This window comes from Crassostrea angulata, chromosome 8, assembly GCF_025612915.1.
Source record: "Crassostrea angulata isolate pt1a10 chromosome 8, ASM2561291v2, whole genome shotgun sequence".
In the NCBI taxonomy this organism is placed as follows: Eukaryota; Metazoa; Mollusca; class Bivalvia; order Ostreida; family Ostreidae; genus Magallana; species Magallana angulata.
Genome location: NC_069118.1, coordinates 22,897,063 through 22,912,995, shown reverse-complemented (window position 1 = coordinate 22,912,995; position 15,933 = coordinate 22,897,063). Strand labels below are relative to the sequence as shown.

The 15,933-nt window shown below is 32.8% G+C and overlaps 1 protein-coding gene across 1 annotated transcript; it reads left to right on the top strand.

Moving 5' to 3' along the window:
* Nucleotides 1-402: 402 nt before the first annotated feature.
* Nucleotides 403-5,034, top strand: LOC128161724 (multiple epidermal growth factor-like domains protein 10). Its single transcript, XM_052825093.1, has 7 exons — nt 403-572; nt 696-763; nt 905-1,042; nt 1,507-1,516; nt 1,831-1,880; nt 2,773-2,910; nt 4,853-5,034. Exons 1-7 carry the CDS (start codon nt 487-489, stop codon nt 5,032-5,034), a joined length of 672 nt encoding a protein of 223 aa, XP_052681053.1. The 5' UTR covers nt 403-486.
* The last annotated feature ends 10,899 nt before the right edge of the window (nt 5,035-15,933 follow it).

Genomic DNA, 15,933 nt, shown 5'->3' with positions numbered 1-15,933 from the left:
TTCTGCGTTGGTCGAAACTTCTTTATACACACTAAGTAGTAGAATCAAAAGTCAGTATCAATTATAGTAATTGTTAACTTGAATAAATGAGTAAATGCCATGTCGGTTAATTGCAGAACCAATCATTTTACCCTATCGTTATATTGTTTAAATGTGAATTACGGCCACTTTTATGATATGCATGTCCATTGAGTAAGACCTGACTTCTTTTCAGAAATATATAATATATATATATATAACAATCAATACAGTTGCTTAAAATATTTGAGCACAGGAAATGGCCATTGGTTTTACCAACTTGTTAACAACGTCCTCTATTTTGAACTTTTAAGTTTATATACGCATATCATGTCAGTTTCAATTTTTGAAAATGCGATAAATACACCAAGGAAATAACTTGATCATGGTAGATAGTATGCCATTCGTACATTTTTTATGGGTTGATGATTTCAAAATTTACTGAAATTTTAAAATCGACTTCCAGCTATGAAGTACATGTATGATCTTAGGGATATATGGAACGTCCTTGTCTTCTATATATTGATGGTTAGTGATGCAAATTCCCTAAAAATGTAAGTTCTAATAGCAGTGTCACATTTGAATAAAAAGGAGTTGTTTTTAAACAATATTTGTACAATCAATATATCGTAATATAGATGCTATATATTATAACCTTAATCTCATGTTCAATATAGACAAAATATTAAAGAAGTAACCAAACATTGTTTATACGGTCAGTATAAAGATGGAGAAGTTTGCAAAGGTAAGTATACTTCAAAAAAATTGATAGAATGAAATAAGCAAATAAAGTAATTATGTGGTTTATAAGTGTTAATAAAAATTAAATTTATGTCCATATGTGAACCTTTCTAAATTTAGAAAATGTAGGTTTGGTAATTTGTAGAATGTCCAGCTGGATATACAGGAGTGAACTGCTCTAAAAAATGCACCCCACCATCATACGGGGTTTTATGTAGCGAAAATTGTAACTGTTCATATTGTCATTATGAGGTTGGATGCATGTCAAATCCTAAAGTTAATGGTTTGTATACACCTAAATATTTCATGGATATCAGATGTTTTCTTTCTATAAACAACAAAAAATGATTCGACGTAAGATATTGAAATGTGTCCCTTATCTTATGATAAATTTGGTCATACTGGCAACGTCAGTATTAGTTTTACTTTGATACTTATTAGGGTAAGTTTTTGCTAGACCATTGGGTTTACTTGAAAAATGTGCTCATAGTCAACCTGTTCAAAAAATTTGAAGATACACGTATAAATCTAAAACGTGTAGTGTTTTTTTTTCAAAGCTTAAAATAGTATAGTTATCAATTTCTAGCAATGGTATGGTCTTTAGTGGTAAATTTGTAATAAGCACACTTTACAGTGTTTTGATAATTATGCATCTTGTTTGATTTCATAAAGTACTGATATAAAAAAATATTTTATAATGTTTTATGTACATTAGAAATAACTAATTTCATGCTTTTTTCATAATAGGGCCTGAGCGGTACGTATAAGAATTAAAGTCTTTATCCTTTGTATCATTAGCCAAACGAAACATAGACACACGGCAAACAATACTGTAAAGAATGTGTAAAGTTAATGTATAATGAACACAATACCATTTTTTTCTTATGCAAAATTGAGCATGTTTCAATAGAACTGATAATAAACAAATGATAATAACAATCAACAAAAATAAACATATATCGCATCAAACTGACGGATTGTTTCCATCACCAATGTTATTACTTTGAACTGGAAATCCAAGTTTTAAAAAATCAGTGCAACAATTTATCCTAATTATCTTTTTTACAACAGAAAAATAGATTGCCTGTATAACCAATACAAAGATGGAAATATTTGCAAAGGTACTTATATATCAAATCACTGTTTAATCAAGCATTCTGAGAGTATTGCATAAGCAATACACGTCCCCTACCGGTTTGTATAAATTGTGAAAACAATGCACTGATATGCAGAATATCGAACCCGAACATTAAAAAATTGGAATATGAAAAATTAATTTTCTCGAAAATATGTCAGCCAGACGCTACAAAAGTGTAAACTTGATCTGTAGTTTGACATTTTGAAGCTGTTCAGCAAATTTCATATTATTCTTCAAACGCATAACGAAAAAAAGTGTGGAAAATTGAAGTGGGACAGACAGACGGACGGACAGACAGACGGACAGACGGACTGACGGACGCAGAGGAAAGCTATAGTCCCCTCCGGTGAAAACCGGTAGGGGACTAATAAGAATATTTACATTTTCAACTGTCTTTGTCTGAGATAACATTACGAATAAATGTTCAACCCTATAGTCCAATAACTTCATAAAAGATTAGTGACACGAAATGGGTGTGTCTTATAGCATAACCGACAAATGTATTGGCTTCGCTGCATAGTAATACATAGCATGTGCTACATGAAAAGATAGTATTTTTGTAAAAAAAAATGTTGTTTTAAAGTTTACAAATTGGAAATAATATAAATATAAGTATTAAATCATCATTCTTTGAATATTATGAGGTAATTATTTCGATCGGAGCGTGGTCAAATCTATCACTAAACCCTTCGAGCTTTATTGGATTTGACCCCGTACCGACCGAAATTATCACCTCATAATACTCAAAAAATGATTCCTTATTCCATACGTAAAATGATAAAATAATGTTTAACTCACCGCTAGTTCAATATGAAATTCGGAATATATCTTTTAATTGTTCATTTTATACATAAATATGTCTTGTTAATTTTTAGGATGCCTAGCGGGATACTTTGGATTTAACTGCTCTATGGAATGTAATTTTCCTAATTATGGGATTGCCTGTAGTAAAATATGTAACTGTTCATCTTGCCATCATGTAGTTGGGTGCATTTCATCTTTAAAATCAACAGGTATTGTTTGATATTCAGCTTACTAAGATGTAGTTCATTTACACTCTCTATAAATCAGATATCTTTCAATTCTACACTTTAAAATTAAGAATCAATAATTAAGTTATCTTAAAGTTGGTTTTAATTCATTTGCAGCAGTTTGTGATAGAAATTGTTTTTCTTGATAAACGACAAACTCATTTAACCGTTAAATCAATTTAAGGTTTAGTTTCAAAAGATATCAATTCTTCAAAATACTCATAATATTGAGTTTTTCTCAAAACAGTAAATTTTTAAAAACAATTGATAATTCGTAAAAAATGAATCCTTGTATAAAATTATGCATTTACGCACGATATGTTCAATAATAAAAAAAAATAAGCGTTCTTAATGATTTTTAATTTTCATTCCATATCTAATTAAATCTAGAAATGCCTTTCGACTAGACCTTTATAATCAAATATAATAGAAAAGTGAGCATTATCTTTTCAAAAATGTTTACATTGATTAGAATCAAGAACGATTTAGATATTCATGACTTTTTACGTTTTGTTTGCTCATTGTTAGTCAAAATTTGTTACGTGCATTTCTTAATTACATTATAGTTTCAAGCTTCACAACATTTTAAGGCTTATCAAATTCTCAGCAAGTACCATTCGTGTCGAGCATAATACGTCTAAAAAAAGTCGAAATAAAACAACCAGATCACCAAATATACAAACATTTTTAGGTAAATTTTCGTTTAAGTACTTAGGTAAGCAGAGCTTCTTATAATATTTTGTTAATTGCTGTTTTCATATACAAAACACTTATTAAGTGAATTTGAATATGGCATTTTGATATGTTGTGTTTATTTAAATATCCTGCTGCTAAGTTTTACGATAAAATTCAACCCCATCGAACGTTAACATAGCCGTAACTTTCCTACACCATGTACCTAGTACTGTATCAGCCCTAGTAAAGGTGTTTGGACAAGGTGAAACGGCAACCAGAAGCTAGGGCTGTAACTTCTCAGGGCGATATCAATCTCTTTCAGCCCGTCGTCAGGGGTGTATTAGCCTTTGTCTGTAGTCAAAGTAATTTCATCAGACGTATTGCTTAGATGTAAAGTCAATCTGTCTTTCTACCCTTATCATAAAAATAATATTAGCTGTTTTTGGTGCTAGAGAGAGACTCTATTAAAAGGCATAATATTGAGAAAATAAATTCAAACAGTATGAATAACTGCAGTGATGTTATGAAAGGAACATTTAATTGTGAAATTAATAGCCTGCATGTGAGAATGTCTGATGGTAAGACTGTATTCTATTAAAAACCAAACAACAGTTTTTAATAGATATCCTCCTTTACATAGTAAAAAGGCAAACTAGATACATATTTGTAATTATTAGAGATCTTTTTAACTATTCCAGACTTCCTAGTCACAGGTGTTCAATGAGGCTGGGGTGCTCTGAAAATCAATTTACAATTTACATCAAAACAAAAATAATACAAAAGCTTGACTTGTTTAACGAATAATTAAAAGTAATAGCGAAACTATTCCTGCGGAGAATAAGAGGTTTTTTATAATTCAAAACCAATGTTCTGTATGTCATTAAATATCGCATAACCAATGATGGTTTCAGGCTCTAAAATGTGATTTTTTCATAAATCAAAAACATGAAGTTTGATTAAATACCATATGTTCCGATTGTGTTTGCTCGTGCAAACAGAAATTTAGTGACAACGATGTACATCTACAATTCAAAGAAAGAAAAAAAAAGCGGCAAGCTTAAAGAAATACACACCGATAGACATATATGTACTTACGCTCAGAACTCTTATTTTGTGCAATTGATCTTAATAAATGCAATCTAAATAATGTGTTACTCGTCTTAACAAAGTCATCGGATGTTATATTCATTTTCATACAAAGTATTTATTGTAAAAATCATATCAAAAATTATTGTTATTTCATTTACAGAAAAGGGAAAACAAACTACACAAATGGGAAACCGGATATTTTTAACTCAAATTAATTTGATAATCTTACTGATTGGAGGAAACATAACGCTTGGGCTACTTGTGCTAATCTGTTATGCAATACAGAGACATTGGTTCTTAGTTATGAGCAACCCTAACGACTTTTCATCACATGTTTATTAACTCAAAACTTTATTTTGACTTCAATGGAAGAATGATTTTAAACCATTTAATATGTGCATTTATAATGAATTCATACATGTAACTAGACCACGATCAGGTCACGTGATCAAGTGCATGCTTACTGTTGTACCTATTAAAGGTACATGTAGTAGGTAAGGTTGTTAGAACTTTCAGTAATATTTCAACTAAACTTGACACATTGTTCTATTATCGTTGATAAACAATAATTAATATTTGTTTTGCGGTTAAATAAATGTATATTTGCATCATGAATTTGGTTTGGTGTGTTCAGCAGCACACCAAATGGTATTTTCTTTTAATCCTTGGAAAGCAAAATCAAACAAATATGTGTCTTAAAACGTATACATGCGGTGTACATTTCATTTTTGGACACTATTAGGGTTGTTTAAATATAAATATTTTGAATATAACCTAAAAACGAAATACACTTGTTAAATATATACAATTTTCTTAGATTTTTTTTAAATATGAAATCTGGCTTGGATAGAGATATAAAAAATGCAGTATATTATTTTTATTTCGTATAAACTGCTTATTTCAAAGAAATGGATGCTTTCTTGTATATATCAAAACTGTTTATATATGCCTTTTTGTTTCATTCGTAAAAAGAAATCAAAGAATATGCTTTATTACTTTACATGTTCATTTCATATGAAAACATGATACTTTTGTTGATTTGTTTTGTTTTTATTTTACATATTTTGATGGTGCAGTAAGTGTATTTTATTTAAAGATGTTATCCGATAAGTACATTCTAGTGTCAAGAATTGCGTTTAATTTTCAATACCTTTAACTTTGGAGTTAAAAACTTATTATATAAATATAAGCATTAAGGAATCATTCTTTGAATATTATGAGGTGATAATTTCGGTCGGGGCGTGATCAAATCTATCATAAAGCCCTTTATAGTTATATACATTACTCTGTTTTCCCGTTATGTTAGTTTCCTTCCCCTTTTTGACTTGTTTACATCTGGTATAAAATTCATCTTGTTATTGTGTGTTCTATTAAGTGCCATCATTAATCATGGATTTTAATAGTTCCTAAAAGAGCTTTTGAGAAGCTCAGGTTATTCATCATGACCCATAGAATGTAAAAAAAAAATAAGAAATCATTCAAAGTTGTAATTTGTCAACTAAGCACAGTTATTAACTAAACTATTTCATAGCAAAATATTCACTTGGTGACAAATCGCAGTGGAATTATGCAATATAATGGCAACGCAAGCGTCTGAGGTAGCTCCTCGGCAACAAATAAAATTGCGTAAAGATTTGATAACCCCTCCTTAGGTGAAAAAAATTAAAAGAACAACAAAAACGCTTATAAATGCATTGTCGGATTTCGTATTTATGCAACAGAGAAAATTACCAGACGAGTATGGTGACATCAAGTGTAAATTGAAATCCCAACTAATCCAAATGTACGAAAAATGTTGAAGGGCACAATTAAAGAAGACTTAGATAGACAATAAGGGATAAGGGATTGTAAAATGCTTTATAAAGATGTTATAAATTAGGAAAAGTATTTAAATATGTAAATATACTGCAGCAAGACACTTTGGAGTTCATTGGAACACCATCCAGTCCTTATGGAGACGTTTTCAACAATCTGGCAACACTCAAGACAGACCACGCTCTGGGTGACCTCTTGTGACGTCACGTCAACAGGACAACCACATTAGACTTGTGCATCTGAGAAATCGTTTTTAGACAGCAAGTTTGACTGCCCGTAGCATTCCAGGGCTTCGACCAATTAGTCCAAGAACTGTGCGTAATCGTCTGCGCGAGCAAAACATCAGATCAAGACGTCCAGTGGTGCGCCCAGTACTGTTTCAACGTCATCGTATCGACAGACTAGCGTGGTGCACACGACGTCTGCAATTCAGAATACAGGGCTGAGCGAATATTCTGTTCACTGATTAATCAAGATTTCATTTGGATAGCAGTGACGGCCGTTGTAGGGTGTATAGTCGCGTTGGGGAGCGTTACTAGGACGCTTGTGTTGTGCAACGTCGACAATTTGGTAGAGGTAGCGTTATGGTGTGGGGTGGAATATCAGCACGTGGAAGGACCCCTATACAAATTGTCAATGGAAATCTTACCGGCGTACGCTATCGAGATGAAATTATTCAGTGTCATGTGATACCCTTCATACAGAGACATCATATCACTCTGCAGCAAGACAACGCAAGGCCACACGTTGCACGTGTAGTCAGGGAATTGTTTGTTCAACAGAATTGCGATGTCCTGCCTTGGCCAGCTGGTTCCCCCAATTTGTCGCCGATCAAGCACGTCTGGGATTAAATGGAAAAAAATTTACGCCGTTTACCAAATCAGCCTGTGACATTGGCTGATTAAGGCCAGGCTTTAACCAACATCTGGAACAACATCCCTCAAGCATTGCTGAACACTTTAGTGGCATCAATGAGGCGTCGCTGTCAAGAATGCGTGGACGCAAATGGTGGTCACATGCGTTAACAGTTTTGTTAATTCAATTTCAAATAACAGTGACTTTCGAGTGTGCTGAAATTGACGTTATTCGACGTTGACATTAATGTGTTATGAGATGTTGTTACGAATACATGTGTTAACAGTATTACAGAAAATAAAATTTGTTCATTGTAATTTTTAAATGTTTTTTCATATATTAAATAATGCACAGTTTCTTTTTTCCGCTAGTATACATTGTTTTGTCTTTCCTGGAAGTTTGAATAATCAAGTTTTTGTTAAAGTGTCTCGTTGAGAAAAGAATTTTGTATCGGGACCGGAAACGGAACAACAGAAGTGATTACAGAAATTAAAAGTAAATATTTTAGCACATTTACCTACGGTACGTTACTGTTCATAACACTGAGAAAAATGTTTTAAAAAATCTTAAGTAAAAAAAGTGTTTTGCTAGAATGCTTCAATGAGAACCGGAAGTGACGTACGACCAAATGAAACCCGTTAAACACATGTTCAATCAAATGTCTATCATCCATATAAGTTTGGGGTTTTCATCTCTCACAGTTTCTGAGATCATGCGGGTACTTTGTTTTTTATTTAAAGGAAGGCTACCTGAGATATTTGAGATGTCTCACCGGAGGTAATTTTTTTTTACCATGTGTAGATGACATTTTGTATTTCTATAGCTTAAATGTTACTTCCATGCTAAGTAAACAAAATATTTTTAAAAAATCAAAATTGGGTGCACTTCCTGTGACGACCGGAAGATACTCCATATAAAACAATATAGTGTCTCGTTGGTACAAAGTATGTTTTCAAAAAGCTTCCTGAAATAATTGAGATATCTCACCAGAAGTAGAATTTTTTGTTGATATAACATCGCATAGATAACCTATGTATAGATTTATACCTATATATGTATTCTATGGAAAAAGAATTTAATGTGTAAAAAATTATTTTTGAAGTGCTTCTGGTGACGACTGGTAGTAACGACGAACAAAACAAAATAGTTTAAACACATCTTCAACTATAGGTCCTTAATCCCACAAAGTTTGGATGTTCAGGTCATTACTGTTTTTGAGATCTTGATGAAACAAGCTTTATCAACGCGGGAAAGAGAACGGACGACAGGTAGTGAATTTTAACAAAATGAAAAAACACCTCGAGATATTAACATTTGTTTCATTCCAGAAAAGTGCACGAAAATCTATTAAGACATCTCTGAGAAATGTTGTTGACGAAAAAGGAAAGAAAATTATAAAAAAAAACACTAGACTCTTGTAGCTATAGCAACAAAAAGGTCTTCTGTTTCTCATGTATTAATCTGTTACAAAAATGCATTCCGCTTGTAAAAAAGATGAATTTTATATTCTGTAAAGAAATTTTCTAGGAATTATTTCTAAGTAAACAAAATAAAAAAAAAATGAGTATTTTCGGTGACGATTACTGTTCATCAAATTCAGCAAAATGTTTATAAAATACTAAAGTTTAAAGAACAACTTCTATTGTTCGAACGCTTCGAGTGAAAACCGGAAGTGACGTACGACCAAATAAAACCCGTTTAACACATGTTCGATCAAATGTCCATTATCCATATAGGTTTTGTGTCTTGATCTCTCACAGTTTCTGGGATCTTGTTGGTACTTTTTTTTTTATAAAAGAAGGCTACCTGAGATATTTAAGATGTCTCACCGGAAATAGAACTTTTTTTTCTTTTTTTACCATGTGTTCGTGACCTTTTGTATTTTTATTGCTAAAATGTTACTTCCATGCTTAATAGCCAACACATTTTTTTTAAAATGAAAATTGGTGTACTTCCTGTGACGACCGGGAGTTACGTCGGATGAAACAATATAATGTTAGCACATGAACATACATAGGTTTATCATCCCACAAAGTTTGGTTGTTCAAGTCGTTACCGTTTTTGAGATATCGTCAAAAAAAGGTTGTTTGTCTCGGGACAGGAAACGGACCAACGGAAGTGCTCAATGTAAATTGTATTCAATATTTCTTGTATCCTGCCTTTTGTACATTATTTTTCATGGAGCTAACTACAAATATCAAAGTAAAAAGGTTAAACTGATAAACAGCTTGATTTGTTTGAACTCTTCCGGTGTGGACCGGAAGTAACGGAAGACAACATGAAAGCGGTTAAACACATCTTCAATCAAATGTCTATCATACGTAAAAGTTTAGTGCCTTGATCACCCTTAGTTTCTGAGATATTGCAGGTACAAAACGTGTTTTAAAAAAGCTACCAGAGATAATTGAGATATTTCACCGGAAGTAGAATTTTTTTATTGATATTACATCGCAGGGATATCCTTTGTATAGATTTATACTTATACCTTTATTCTATGGACAACAAATTTAATGCGCAAAAATAATTTTTTTTGAAGTGCTTCCGGTGACGACCGGAAGTTACGACGAACAAAACAAAAGTGTTTAAACACATATACAGCTAAAGGCCTATTATCCCACAAAGTTTAGATGTTCAAGTCATTACCGTTTTTGAGATCTCGAGGTGACAAGCTTTTTGTCGCGGGATAGGAAACGGACAAACGTAAGTGAGTTTAGACATTTTTTAATTACAAACCTCTAGGCGTTTTTATTGTTAGTCAGTCCTGAAAATTTTATAAAAATCCATCAAGACATCTCTGAGATATTCACAAGACAAAAAGGGGGGGGGGGAATAATAATAATAGACTCTTGTTGCTATAGCAACAAAAAGGTCTTCCGTACCTCATGTTTTAATCTGTACAAAACACTATTTCTCCTGTAAGCAGAAAATGGATAGATATAGTATATACTGTACAGGAATTCCCAAGAAATAAACAAAAGAAGAAGACAAAAAGTCAATTTCAGAGTACTTTCTGTGACGACCGGAAGTTTTGCCGGATCATACAGAACATAGTAAGCATATCTTTATACATCATTTTGTCTTTCCTCAAAGTTAGGATGTTCTAGTTTTTGTTTATAATATAATTATAATATTTCGTTGAGAAAATGTTTTTGTACGTTTTTGTCTCGGGACCGGAAACGAACAAACGGAAGTGATTTACGAGATTAAACGTATATTTAAGTGCATTAACCTACGGTACGTTACTATTCATCAAATTGAATAAAAAAAAAATTAAAAAATATAAAGTTAGAAAAATGAAAAACTTCTTTTGCTTGAACACTTCGAGTGAGAACCGGAAGTGACGTACGATCAAATAAAACACTTAAAAGACATGTTCAATCAAATGTCCATTATCTATATAAATTTTGTGTCTTGATCTCTCACAGTTTCTGAAATCTTGTTTGTGCTTTGTTTTTATAAAAGAAAGCTACCTGAGATTTTTTAGATGTCTTACCGGAAGTAGATTTTTTTTTTACCATGTGTAGATGACCTTTCGCATTTGTATTGCTAAAATGTTACTTCCATGCTTAATAACCAAAATATATTAAAAAGACAAAATTGGATGTACTTCCTTTGACGACCGGAAGTTACGCCGGATAAAACAAAATAGTGTTAACACATGTACATACATAAGTCTATCATCCCACAAATTTTGGTTGTTCAAGTCGTTACCTTTTTTGAGATCTCGTTGAAATAAGGTTTTTTGTTTCCGGACAGGAAACGGAAAAACGGAAGTGCTCAATATAAATTGTGTTAAATATTTCTTGTATTAATTCTTGCTTATTAAGGTCTTCCGTTTCCAACGGAAGACCTTATTGTTATTGCTTTGATTCTTTTCCTCTATTATTATTTTTTTTTCTCCCACGTTTTCTCAAAAACGCTTCCGCCGACATTCAATAAATTTTCAGATCTTATTCATTACAAAATTTGGAAGAAAATAACATAAGATTTTTTTGGTCGTCACCTCCGGTACCGAGATATTAAAGATTTTATGATATTGTTTGTTCACGATTTATCTCAAAAAGTATTCAAGATATGACTTTCAAATTTTCAGAGAAGGTAGAGAGTGAACAGCCGCAGTGCCCTTTGCATATCCGAACGCCTGCCGTCACTTCCTGTCGATGTCGTCACCGGAAGGAAATGAAAAACCTTAATTTTTAATTTTTGAAATTTAAATTTTTGTTTATTTTTTCATTCGATCGAGACGTTCTCAAAACTTCTGAATATGAAATTTGTTTTAAAATCGATCCACGCATTCTTGAGATTTTGGACTCCAAATTCCTGAAACGAGGGTCCGCGTAGCTCAGTCGTTAGAGTGGTGGACTTGTGCCCAGGCGACACGGGTTCAGTCCCTGAGTGCTGAATCTTTTTTCTCTCTTATGTGTGTTTTGATTAATGATTTCATCTTTAAAATGATGGATTTTAATGTTTTCCGTTTTATATATATTATTAATAAAAACAATAGCGGCTTTTTTTTCATTACAAATAGATAGGTCGTTTCTGTCAGCAGTTCGCTAAATTCAAACGCTCGTCGCATCGCAGGCATCAAAGACGCGCCGCCGAAGTACCCCTGCAGTACGCTGGGTCGCTTGTCAGCATCAAAGAAATGCCGCCATCTCAATGACACACACAATATTTAGCAATGCACCCACGTTTAAGTAAGTATTCTACATGACCTTAAAAGGAGGACTGATTAGTATTTATTCACATATATAGATACACGCATGCATATATATATATATAAAATTAATGTGTTTATTGACATACGTTGCTGATATATACTGATTCCCTAAACACTATAAAAAACTAGAAAATCTCTCTCTCTCTCTCTCTCTCTCTCTCTCTCTCTCTCTCTCTCTCTCTCTCTCTCTCTCTCTAAAGTACAAATGTTTTAGCATTTGAATAAGAACTAGTACAGGTAACATGCAGTAAATTGGATGGAGGCTAAATGTACATTGGTGTCCAAAAATTATACATGTATTTAAAGTATTTCAAGTTAAGGGATAATGTCTATGGATTCAAATATCAAAATTAATTCATTGTTTAATGATTGTCTTCTTACTGATTGGAAGTCAACGCTAAAAAGTCATTTTTATTAAAGATGGTGTATTTTTTCCTTTTTTGTCCATGTCTATATACTGATACAAATCTGTTGACTGTCTGTGATTAAGAAAAACCTCCGAAGATTTTACACGTAACTATACAACGGGTGACTGCGACAAGGTTTGAAAACTGACCACCCGTTTATGAGTGTTTGAGCCTAAGAATAAACAGATCTAGATGTAAAAAAAAAATTGTTACATCTTTCAAACAACGCTTATACATTGTTCTAACATATGTATTTTATTTAGAAATTGTGTAATATGTGATATTTAGAATTTAATATTCTACGTTTAATATAGAAGTCACCGACCGACCCCCCCCCCCCCCCCCTCCCAATTCATAAAATCATTTAGTTTTTCTGGCCCGATTTTACTTGATCTTTGATCTAGGGCCTTTAATTTCAACTAATTAACATTCTAGATTACTGTACTAATTACCAGACCAATTCGTTCATTATTAACAGAATTCTGAAGTTTTTGGCATTTGAGTTTCAATTGTCGTGTTTGACATGTACTGTAAAAAAAAATTCTAACTCCCAAGCCCTTCCTTCAATCCTAATGAAAATTCGTGAAAATGAACCTCTGACCCCATTCTAATTGTCTGTCAAATATGCAGCGGATTGAACAATTAAGACGAAATTCCTGAGATTAAACGGGGCTTATTGCATATACTTGGAAATTAATTTACACAGTACACGCACCGACCCCCCCCCCCCCCCTCCTTCCTATTCACAAAATCATCTAGTTTTTCTGGTCTGATTTTACTGGACCTTTCATCTTGAACCTTTATTTTCAACCTAGTTAAATTCTAGATTACTGTACTAGTGACCAGACCTATTCGTTCATTTTTAAGAGAGTTATAAATTTTTGGGCATTTGAGTTTCGATTGGCGTGCTTAAGATGTACTGTAGAAAAAAATTCTAACTCCCGAGTCCCTTACTCAATCCTAATGATATTTTATGTAAATTAACCTCGGACCCCATTCTTATAATTATTGTGGGCTAAATATGCAGCGGATGGAACAATTAAGAAGAAAAGCGAGTATAGCCTGTGCGGGGACTTAAAATTTACACAGTACAAGGGATGTAAGCAGCCGCGTAATATTTCTGTTGCATGTATATTTCTTGTTTTCTGTTTAGTCTGTATCTACGATAGCGTGTGAACTACTTATGAATGATAAAACTGTGGAAATTACTGTCATCAAATTTTTACCGAATAAATTAACGTGTTACTGATTTCGTTATTTCTACATTCATAAAGATTTTATCAATCCTGCTGAAATAAAACAGTCAAACATAATAGTAAACGACACGAAAAAAAAATTCTCAACACTGAAATACATGGGTAAAATGCATCAGTCATTATTTTAGGACATCCCCTAATTGTTGTTAACCGAATCGGAGATACACACCTCAAAATTCGATTTTCGATTTATTTACGACGAAAATCAAGCTCGGGTCTTTTCACCTCCCTCCAGACACAAACACACATCAATACTTCAAATGACCTCGCACTGTTACCAAACCTGAATAGTCAGACATCTTACACGTTGTTTTTCATCTCATACAAAAACTCAGCTCCTCTCCCGGGCGGAAACGCCCTAAATTCAGAGACAAATTCGGGAATTATTTCGCGTCAGCCATGTTTTGAGACACCTGCAAAGGCTGTGTGTTCTCGCCGGAGCCAAGATTTGTTCTTTCTCTCAATATCTTTCTCTCCTTTTTTTTTAATTTTCTAACTGAAATATTTAACATAAAAGGGTTGTTGGACTGTTTAATTAAGATTTAGACAAAAACAGTCTTTTATTATTAGGGTCTTCCGTCTTCAGCGGAAGACCCTTCTATTCTAATTGTTATTAGGGTCTTCCGTTTACAAAGGAAGACCCTCTTTTTTTTCTTCGGTTTCTTTTTATTACAGGTCATTAGACCTGTTATTAGGTGAAAAGACCTCTTATTAAATATGAAATAAAATGGGGCTGGTCCTTCAAATTAGCGACCAAACAGGGTGTATAATCCTTCATCCATCGCTCTTTTAGATCACATCTGCATTTCCTGATATGTTTCGTTGATGAAGATAAAAGGCAAGGTAATTTCCTCTTCTAAAAATCGGACGGAAGACCTCCTCGTTGCTCGCAACGAGATCGTGTCTAGTTGTACATTATTGTTCATTTATCCAACTAAAAATATCAAAGGAAAACAGTTAAACTGATAAACAATTCGATTTGTTTGAAGTCTTCCGGTGTGGACCGGAATTGACGGAAGACAAAATGAAACCGGTTAAACTCATCTTCAATCAAAAGTCTATCATCCATTAAAGTTTCGTGTCTTGATCGCTTATAGTTTTTTGAGATCTCACGGGTACAAAATGTGTTTTAAAAAACTACCTGAGATAATTGAGATATCTCACCGGAAATAGATTTTTTTTTGTTGATTTGACATCGCATAGTTGACCTTTGTATAGATTTATACTTATATATTCATTTTATGGAAAAAGAATTTTAATGCGTAACAACGATTATTTTTGAAGTGCTTCCGGTGACGACTAGATGTTACGACGAACAAAACAAAATAGTTTAAACACATCTTCATGCACAGGTCCATCATCCCACAGAGTTTCGATCTTCAAGTATTTGCCGATTCTAAGATCTCGAGGGAACAAGGTTTTTTGACGCGGGACAGGAAACGGACGACCGGAAATAAATTTTAAAAAAATGAGAAAAAGCCTCGAGATATTATCATTCTCTATCAGTCTTGAAAATTTCACGAAAAACTATCGAGCCATCTCTGAGAAATTCTGCCGACAAAAATGGGGGAAAAAAGAAACAAAGAAAGAAAAAACACTACAATCACTATAAGGTCTTCTGTTGAAAACGGAAGACCTTAAAAAGAATCATTACAATCACTTTAAGGTCTTCCGTTGGAAACGCAAGACCTTAATTACAATCATTATAAGGTCTTCCGTTGGAAACGGAAGACCTTAATAAGGAAACATTGGTACCTTCTACAGAAACTTTATTTCATGAATATTCATGTTATCAATTACATATTAACAATTCAAAAGCTCTGACGGTTCGAATTTTTTTTTCCTCTTAAATTTTTTTTTCTCAATATATTATTTTTTTCCCAAAGTTGTACATGTACAATAAAGAAAATTTAATAGTAAACAATTTCAATAAAATCATAATGAACGATTGATAAAACCCCAAAGCTATTTTCCATTTTTATTTGCATTGTACATGATTATGACTGCTTATGTCACGAAATAGACTAACCAATTCAAACACAAACAAATTATTTTAAAAAATAAGAGCATGACAAACAATTTGATAAACAATTGTATATACCATTCAGGAATTTCTGCAAGTAGGAGAAAAACATTGATTCTTCGGATCTAGATTCACCATTTGAAGGCAACAGTCTGGTCGTTTCGG